The following is a 9,918-nucleotide window of genomic DNA, read 5'->3' on the forward strand; positions in this document are numbered from 1 at the left end:
TTCCTATTTCGAGTTCTAAATGTCCTCAAAAATATCTGGAAATGCTTTTAAAATGTTCTAGAAATATTTAGAGTATTTTTACGTAATTTTTGGAGGTTGTTTGGTATTTTTACAAAACGAAGAAGTTTAGACAAAAATTGTGTAAGTTGAGATTCGACCCGTAGACCTCGGACAAGTCCTAAGCCTTAAGCGAAGCGAGGCAACCAAGTGAGCCATGGGTCTTTTGTGAATATATATTGAACGAAATGTATATATGCAGTAGTTGGAACACTTAAAATAAATTGGAAAAAAAAGTGCGCGGCAGAGGGATCGAAGCTGCGATCTGTGGCTTCGGTTAAAAGCCGGTTGACAGCTGAGCCAGCGAGTGTTGTTAATTAAGGAAAGAACGGAAGTAATTTAAAGGATAGTTGATAATAGAAATATTGGAGTTATAAAGGGAGAACTTAGGGCTTGATTTCCCGTGACCTAATTTCTACCACTCTTCTTCCTCACGCGTGCGCGGCGCCGGCTCTTCTCGGACGAAAACGCAGCGAGGCTAGGGCATTCTGGTGGCCGGTGAGCACTCGTCTCCGAGGGGACATTACACCATTGAACTCCTCTCGTCAAGAAGAGATGCGGACACAAAGGAAACGCTGAGATTTAGAGCTTCGCCCGAACCCTAGAAGTCTCCTTCCTCTCTCGGTTGTAAGTCCAAGCAATCAAGGGTAAGTACTACTCACCTGTGGTAGGAATTGCTCCGATCTTTTGGTTTTCGTTTCCTTGTTTTTTTTTCTAAGTTTCTTGAATCCGAAACATGCTATAAAGATTTTGGCTTTGGGTGTTCTGCCGTGGGTTCCCTTTGTGTTATTTTCGGTTGTAACATGCCTAAAGGTTTCTGTGATTCTGTGAAGGTATAGTTTTGAATAAGTTACGTGGGTTTTGTTTGTAACATTTCAGCAAGCAGAATTATGTTAGGACAGGGGCACGATCAGCCTTGTTACTTGGTTCCAGTAGTAGATTCTATGTTATCTGTAAAGCGTACACATTGCTATGTGTTTATTGAGTCTTTAGATTTGGATTTCTTAAGTTTCAATTCAGCAAGTTGGATTCTTGCTTTTGGGTGGCTGCTGTGAGTTGATAAAAGGGAGAAGAAGGGATTTGAATGGTTTTAAGTCTGTTCTAGTTTAAAGCATGTGGTGTTAGCTTTAGATATTTGCTGTTTTTTATTTCTTTTGAATTTAGTTCATTCCTGTGGACTGAACAGTAGCAATTCTTCAGCTTTCTTTTGGCTGCCGTGAGTTTTATAGGAAGTTGAGAAGAGGTTTTAGGTAAATGGAGTAGTTTCCATTAGAAATTAGTTAGGCAGGTGTAATTTCCCCTTGCTGCCATGAAACTTAATTTAAACTGTGTAGTATTGAACATCTTATTTGTAGCTTAGTTTTACCTTGTTATATTAAGCACAAACAACATACATTTAGAGCACCTTGTAGTTCAGTTTTCCTGGCCAAAACAGGGCACGAACAGCTATATATAAAGTGTGTTTTGTAGCATGATTAATAAGATCAAATTAGTCTTCCCTTGCCCTATTTCACAGCATGTTTAGTAAGCTCAAAGTAGCTTTCTTTTGTTCTATTTTACGATATGTTTAGAAAGTCCAAGTTAGCTTTCTTTTGCTCTATTTTACAGCATGATTAGTAAGTTCAGTTTTGCTTTCCTTTGCTTTATTTTATATCATGCTTAGAGAGTTCAGGTTTGCTTTCCTTTGTGTTATTTTCATGTAGCATGCTTGGTTAGTTGTAATCCTATACTTGTTAGATATATCTATAGGATTCTAATAGGCTCTAATAAAGGATTATAAGAAGCATGAGTAAAGAAAAAGACTAAAGTCTAGTTAAAAAGAGATAACAAGTAAATTAAAGTAAGATGCTAGTACCCGACTTCCGAGGTTGTCGTTAAACAAATCCAGGTGACCAATTCCGAGGTCTTGGCCCTGGTAAGACCGAGGTCTTTATCCTCATAGGGCTGGAGGCTCGCTACCCCAGTTACTATTAGAGAGCGCGCAAAACAAAGATGGTACTAAGCCTGGGCCCAAAGAAGAAAAGAAAAGAAAAGAAGAACAAGAAGAAGAAAGTGAAAGAGAAATTAAAAGATTAATTTCTAGTATAAGAAAAGTAAGAAGAAAAAGAAGAAGAAAGTAAAAGAGAAATTAAAAGATTAATTTCTAGTATAAGGATATAAGAAGATGAAACAAGTTTATGCTTAGAATCAATAAATGTTTAGTTCTTTAATTCTAAGCCTTCAGTAGTAGTTTCATTTCTTTCCTGTCAGATAGTGAGCATGTTTAGTATTCAGTTTTATTTCTGTATACCATGAGTACATGCAGCTTTGCTTTAGCATTTCAGTTTCAGTATTATTGCATTGCTTTTATGCACTTCGAGTTTTTGTGAGATAGATTAGTACTTACTAAGCGTTTTCGCTTATAGATCTTTTTTCCTTTCCTCCTACTGCAGATAAAGGAAAAGCTAAGATATGAAGGGAGACGACAGGATGGTGGTGGTGATGAAGGTGTGTGATGACTGCGACTATGGAGAGATCCAGAGAGTGTTATCAAACCTGCAGGACCTATTTGATTAGAGTTTATGCTTTAGTTCTTTTCTTTAACACTATTATGAAGTTTGTGAGATTGTAGTTGAGTTTATTTCTGCATATGCATTTAGTCACTTTAATTATTTGTGGAGTGATATAGTTGGTTGTCTTTACTGTTGTTTTTATAACTGCGTGGTTGTGAAAAATGAGTTCCAGCCGCCTGTGGCTGCGTATATATCTTATGTACTATGGATTTGGTCACCGGTACAGGGGAGACTCTGCCGAAATTTTTCGGTAGGAATTCCTCTGAACCGTGATAAATCTAAGTATTGCTAGTAATAGCGTCAGTGACACTAGTAAGTAGAGTAGTAGTTAGGTAACGGTCGCCCTAGCGAGTAGTAGTAAGAAGGGTGGGTTGTTACAATTATCCTGATTGTAAATCTATCAATAAAAATATTTTTTAACAAAGATATATATTTTTGGAATTTTTTAATCCCAATTTGACCTAATTTGGTGTTAAAAATTCAAATCACTGAAAATATTAATTAAAAATTATGGATGATGACATATTTAGGATCAGCTCAACGATACGGACGTATAGAAACTTGTTTCATCAAATTCCGATGTTTGTAGGTCCATATTTAGGCCTTAGGTGTTTGGTTTTATTTATTTAAAATTATTTTCAGTTTTGGGACGAATCCTGGATTCGTCCCAAATTTTGGGACGAATCTAGTTATTCGTCCCAAAGTTTGGAACGAATCTCTGGATTCGTCCCAAATTTTGGGACGAATCCAGAGATTCATCCCAAAATTTTATTTATTAAAAGATAAAAAAATAAAATTGGACGCCTTAAATACGAACCTAGAGACATCGGAATTTGATGAAACAAGTTTCTATATGCTCGTATCATTATCCTGATCGTAAATCTATCAATAAAAATATTTTTTACCAATTATATATATTTTTGGAATTTTTTAATCCCAAATTGACCTAATTGGGTGTTAAAAATTCAAATCGTTGAAAATATTAATTAAAAATTATGGATGATGACGTATTTATGATCACCTCAACGATACGGACGCATAGAAACTTGTTTCATCAAATTCCGATGTCTCTAGGTCCATATTTAGGCCTTAAGTGTTTGATTTTATTTATTTAAAAATATTTTCAGTTTTGGGACGAATCCTGGATTCATCCCAGAATTTGGGACAAATCCTGGATTCGTCCCAATATTTGGGACGAATTCTCGATTCGTTCCCAAATCTGGGACGAATCCAGAATTTGTCCCTAACTTTGGGACAAATTTTTAATTCGTTCCAGATTTGGGGACAAATTTAGCAACGAATTTTTTTTATGTTGCAAACTTGAAACGAATTTTGTTTGTTGCAAGTTTTGTTGGTTATTTGGGTCGAAATTTATTTTCGACCCTAAATTTGTCCCAATTTTGGGACGAATTATTTTCGTTCCAAACTTTTGTCCCCAAAGTTATGTTTTTTTGTAGTGTCGGTTGTTCATAAGTGGAGCACTGGATCCTTCAAATATGGTCGGCCCTTAGGTCAGCCATCCTTATATCGAAGACCTTAGTGTCGAGTGAGAAGCTAAGTCCTGATGAAGGTGATGCCCTGACTGTCACTTCACCTTGACTTTAACTTCCATGTCACATCTGGGGCCCTCTCATCATAACCATTATCAATAGATTAATTTTCATTATCTACCACCTCTTACTATCATACCATAGATGACTAAGTCCTATCCCCTCAGGACGGTACGGTGATTAAGGCATGGGGCGTTGTCATATAAGTTCTTAGGGTCAAAACTTAGTGCGTCTGAGTCTGTCTTCTCTCATACATTGGTCACTTACACTAATGACTAATAATCACTCATAATTTACTTCATTCGTATTAATTTAGGAACGAATTAATGGAGGCGCCAACTCAAACACTTCCTAAATCTATCGAGATTTCCTCCAAATTAAAGCAACTTAATTAAGTTGTCAAGCACAAATTAAACACGATCACGCACGCACGCCTGTGGCATCGAGAACAGCGTGCATGCGTTCGTCGCAGAGGAAGGAGACCGAGAGCAGAGACAACAAACTTTTCGCCCACATGGAAGCTCCCAGGCCACAATCATGGCGGAGAGCAACTCATGATGCATACCGCACTCCTACGTACAACACCATCACATGACGCTGCAGGCGTTGACGTCGTCGTCGTTGAACAGGTTGCCGACGCGGTCGTCGCCGCGGTAGGCCTCCGGCGCCCTTCCATGACGGTCGCCGTTGTATCCGTGCTTCCGGTAGTTGTAGCTGTCCCGGTAGGCGTCCTCGTCGTGGAAGTAGTTCTTCGCCGTCGTGTAGTAGAGCGGCGGCTCCGGGTTGGGCCAGAACTCCGCCTTCTTCCCGCTCCGCCTTACCTGCTTCAGCACCTTCCCCCGCTCCACGTACCCCGTCACTGTCACCTTCTCCATCTCCACCTCCACCTCCACCGAATCCACCCCTCGAAGCTTCATGAGGGCCTGTTTCACGACCCTCTCGCACCCTGTGCAGCACATCCTCACCTTCAGCTCCACCGTCTGTATATCAACACAAATCAGATTGATTCGATCTGCCAAAAGTTTAATTTGATCGGAAACGAACCTGCAGAGACACAGACTTTCCCTTGGTCGTCTTCTTCCTGTCGATCATCCTCGTGCCCTCTGTGTAGTAGTAGTAGGCGTTGTTGCTGCCGTTGATGGTGTTGTGGTAGCAGTAGGTGTTCCGGTGGTCGCCGGAGAAGAAGACGGAGAGCAGAGTGTTCAAGCCTCTTCCCATGGCTCGTGAGCTGGAAAACGTTACCTTACGGATTTAATTTGAATGCATCCATCATCGGCAAAAACCTAAAAAGCCCTCTAATTATCACAATTGTCAAAACAAAAAAGTAGAAATAGTGCTTTAATATATATATATATATCTTAAAAATTCCTTTATTCTAGTATCATTTTATCTTAATATGGAACAGCTATTATAAATCAGTTCAACTTGATAGAAAAAATTATATATAGACCATTTCTATACTAAAAAAAAAATACTTTTTACCAATATGCTTAAAATGCTTATTTAAAAAGGGTTTATGATCTATTTTTTTAGTGATTATATAATATTTTTGACTAGCTTAAATTAAAAAAATTATTTATTTGAACACTTTATAGCCGCTATAAAAAAGCCAAGCCAAACTTTATATTATTCAAATTTATTTAATAAGTTAATGGAGACAAGACAAAGCCAGGAATAAATGAACTAAACTATTAAAATAGTTATTCAAACATAATATCATCTTGATTTATTTAGATATTTATTTGATTGTTTAAAAGTTTTATATTTTAAAACTTATTTGATTAGTTAGTGAGTTTAATATTACAATTTTATTCATTTATTTTGAGAGTTTATTTGATATGTATAAGTTTGATAAAATTTTTATTGATGAATATAATATTTAAACTTTATTCGTGAACTGTTTATAATCTTTATTTATGAATATTAATAAGTTAAATATATACTATTTATGAATATTAATAAATTGAATATATATCTGTTCAAATTTACTTATTTAGTTTTATTCATCCTTATGTAAATTAAACGAACCTAAATAAAATTTTATCAAATTAAACATTGAATTTGGTTTTGTTCATTTAACGGTGAAACATGCTGTTAACTTTTTATGAAAAGGACGTTCTTTTAAGAATTCTCATAGTAGGGGTGTTTTTTTATAAAAATATTTACCCTAGTATTTTATTCCTTAATGGTTTGTAATCAATGGTCGTCCCCTTATTAGTGCTGGAATTGTGGGTATGAGTCCCCACCACAGGAAGCCATGACTAACACCAATCCATTTGTTTAAGAACAAAAAAGAAAAATATAATAATAAATAAATAAATAGAACTCTGTTCAGGAAACAGAGTGTGTGAAGAAAATCTTTTGAAAATTTTCAGAATCTATCAGACATGGACCTTCTTTTTGCCAAACTTTGATCTGTCACTAGATTCTATTCCAAACCTGATAGAAATCTTGTGAACTGCTTCACCAAATTGATACTGTAAATTGTACACACTTTCGGCGGAAAACAAAGTCGAATTTCAGTAGTTGGAGGTTAACTTTTTATTATTTTTTATACAAGTACCCAAAAAAATACAGTTTGATTGCGTATTCTACGCACTACGTAAATTCAAAAAGCATTGTAGCTCCTAATATGGTATCCTAACTTCACTAATAGTTTAATCGTCATAGATATATTCTTGGTAAAAATCGAATCTAATTACTTGAAAAATATACTGTCTTTTACTACTATACCAAACCTTGGGGGACTAATTCACAAAAAGATTATCTACCTAGATTAATTGGATGAAATCTGAAAAAAAAATCATTAAATTTCAAATGGCCAAACCATATTAGCAAAGTGAGAATGATGATCGAATATGCAGCATTAAAAATTGGGCAAAAATTAAAAATAACTTCTTTTTTATTCTCAATTATCAAGTATCCCTCTTTTATTTTTTTAATCAAAGAGTATCTCACCCTATTTATTTTTTACAAAATGACATAATTATCTTCAAATATTCTTCTACATGCACATTAAATTCTAAACTGATTGGTTAGTTGTATGAACATAACTAATCTGTGTTTCATAGTTGCTATATTAGTTATCTGTGTTTGGTAGTTACTATTTTAATTATAATAGTTATAATTTTATAACTGCGGTAACTTAAATAAAATAAGTCTGTGTTGTAGTAGTTATGAAATTATAACTTCTATAACTATGGTAATAATTGCGAAATCATAATTATTATAATATAAATTTATCATGTTTAATTGACCGACTGATTCAAATTTAATATGTATAATAAGAGATAATAATATTGACTTGAAGATAGTAGTAGGGCGGGACACCTTGATTAAAAAAAGGGAAAGATAGAAGCCTTGATGATTCTGAAAAATATATATATATATATCCATTTGAGCTGGAATACCAGTTCTAGGCCCCCCTCTGAATTGATATATCTTGGTGTGTAATTATGGCAACAGAACATGCTGGTTTGGTAGCAATAGGGTAGCCTAATTAGGCTGATTACTCTTCCTACCAAGTAAGGGTAACATTTTATCATTTTTAAGAGAATATGGCTAGTTTTTAAATGTCGTACTGTTATGTTAGTGATCCTCTCACGACTGTTTCTTGTCATTAAAAGGGAGTTCAATAAAAAATCTAAATTGACAAATATATGGACGGAGTTCACGTAGATAATGAAATCTCCTACTGAATTTTGACTTTTCGACCACTATAATTATTATTATTCTACGCACTTATTAATAATTCCGACTCTAGGGCCAAGAGTTAGGGTCATGGTCTTTCTTTGTTCTTAGACGGTAAGTGATAAGGTATAAAGATTTGAATATATGAGAATGAGGAAGAGAATATAGATGAGGAATGAGGAATTCAATAGTTGAGTTATTGTTTTGGACTTAAAGTAAATCAAATTTAATTTATTCAGAAAAATTTGATAGACTAAAACATTTCAAAATAAATTAAAATTACCTAATGAAAGGAAAAAACAAAAGAGAGTAAAATTTAAATGTGCCCTTTGAATATTGTGTCAATCCACGACAAAACTAACATTAATCTATGAAAAAAAGTTAACAGTGAGAATCTACTTTAATCATTGCCTTTGTTCTTTTGCTAACACTTACAATAAAATAATGATGTCATTTTCACAGACTGATCATTACTGAGCACCATGCTATTCCTCTGCACGCTTACAGAGTGCAGAGCCATTCTCATGTGTTTGTTCAGTTCACTTCACTTCATTTGAAATCCATCACTGTCAGCTGTAAACATACAAACAACCATAAAATGAAAATATGCATGTTATGAGAAGACATGGGCACCATTCTGCTGTTGCTGCATATAACTAGGTGGTTTAAATCTTCAGGGTTAAACTTAGATTACAAATAGAATATAATATTATTAATTCAGATTTAATCGATGTATTCTTCTTAAGTTAAATCATATTATAAAAATTATCAAATATCTATTTCAAAAATTGACTCCCAAGTCAAACATATCGAGGCACTAGATTTTCTTGGGTATGGGACCATCCACCACTGTCTCGACAAAGCCTTTCAAAGAAATCGAATATTTAATTTCTTACAGTAAACTAAGTTTAAGTACAAAGACCTCAATAGAAGCATAATATCGAACATGAAATCAAAAAACGATAACAAAACGATAACGTAAAAACCGTAAGCCTCTTGTGTTTGATATTTCAAGATCTAAACAAAAGAATGAACTAGTTATGATGCGGAAACTAATAATTAGTTATACTTTTTGTAGCTTATAGATCTCTTGATCTTCTGTCGTATTCCTCTTCTTATCTCGGGCGTCGTGTGGGCGACGATCTACCAAGATGAGAATCCACCCAAGACTCTTTCTTCTTCTTGCAAGTTTCGGCCACCAATTATTTTTCAAGAGAAGCTTTCTTTCTCTTCTTCTTCTTCACAAGCAACCAGCCATCAAGATGAAACAAGACCTCCAAGTGCCGCCGGCCTCAACAAAAGGAGAAGAGAGAAAGAAGAGAAGAGTGGGCTGAACACCACCACCAAGCTCCAGGGATACTAGGAAACAAATCCTCCTTTCTCTCCTTCTTCCTCAAGCAAGATCAGGCCACCAAAAGCTCCAAGAGATGTGATGCCGCCGGCCTCCAAGGGAGAAGAGAAGAGGATGAGAGAGGGCGGGCCACCATCAAGGAAAAGAGAGGAGAGGAATAATAGATGTGTTATAAGGTGAGTCATCTCTACCCCCTCTTTTATATTCCTTGGTCTTAACAAATAAGGAAAGTTTTAAACATAATTTAAACTTCCTTATATTCCTTGCCAATGACTAAAAAGGAAAGTTTTAAAAATAAAAAATTAAAACTTCCTTTTTCTTTTGTCATAGTCAGCCACTCCTTTAATTTCAAAGAAGGAAAGTTTTAAACATGAAAATAAAACTTCATTATTTGTTTCCGGTAATAAATTTTAATTAAAAAATTTCTTTCATTAAATCCCTTCATGGTTGGTTATAAAAGGAAAATTTTATAAATTAAAATCTCTCTTTTAAAGCATGTGGATGATTATAATTAAGGAAAGTTTTCTCCAAAAATTAAAATCTTCCTTTTAATTACAAATAAGGAAATATATCAAACATTTCTCTTAATCTTTTGTAGAAACTATAAAAGGAAAAATTTTATTTTAAAACTCTTTTTTAAAATCATGGCTTCCACATAAGGAAAGATTTTAAAATTACAATCCCCTTTTAATCTAATGTGGTCGGCCACCCTACTTGG

At 34.8% G+C, this 9,918-nt stretch overlaps 1 protein-coding gene across 1 annotated transcript; it reads right to left on the minus strand.

Annotated features, from left to right (window-relative positions):
• Nucleotides 1-4,525: 4,525 nt before the first annotated feature.
• On the minus strand, nucleotides 4,526-5,415 carry LOC122053950 (heavy metal-associated isoprenylated plant protein 44-like). Its single transcript, XM_042615845.1, has 2 exons — nucleotides 5,204-5,415; nucleotides 4,526-5,139 (listed from the first exon to the last, which is right to left on the minus strand). The coding sequence occupies exons 1-2, from the start codon at nucleotides 5,375-5,377 to the stop codon at nucleotides 4,747-4,749; spliced, it is 567 nt and encodes a 188-aa protein (XP_042471779.1). The 5' UTR covers nucleotides 5,378-5,415; the 3' UTR covers nucleotides 4,526-4,746.
• Between the last annotated feature and the right edge of the window lie 4,503 nt (nucleotides 5,416-9,918).

This window comes from Zingiber officinale, chromosome 3A (assembly GCF_018446385.1).
Source record: "Zingiber officinale cultivar Zhangliang chromosome 3A, Zo_v1.1, whole genome shotgun sequence".
NCBI classification, from domain to species: Eukaryota; Viridiplantae; Streptophyta; class Magnoliopsida; order Zingiberales; family Zingiberaceae; genus Zingiber; species Zingiber officinale.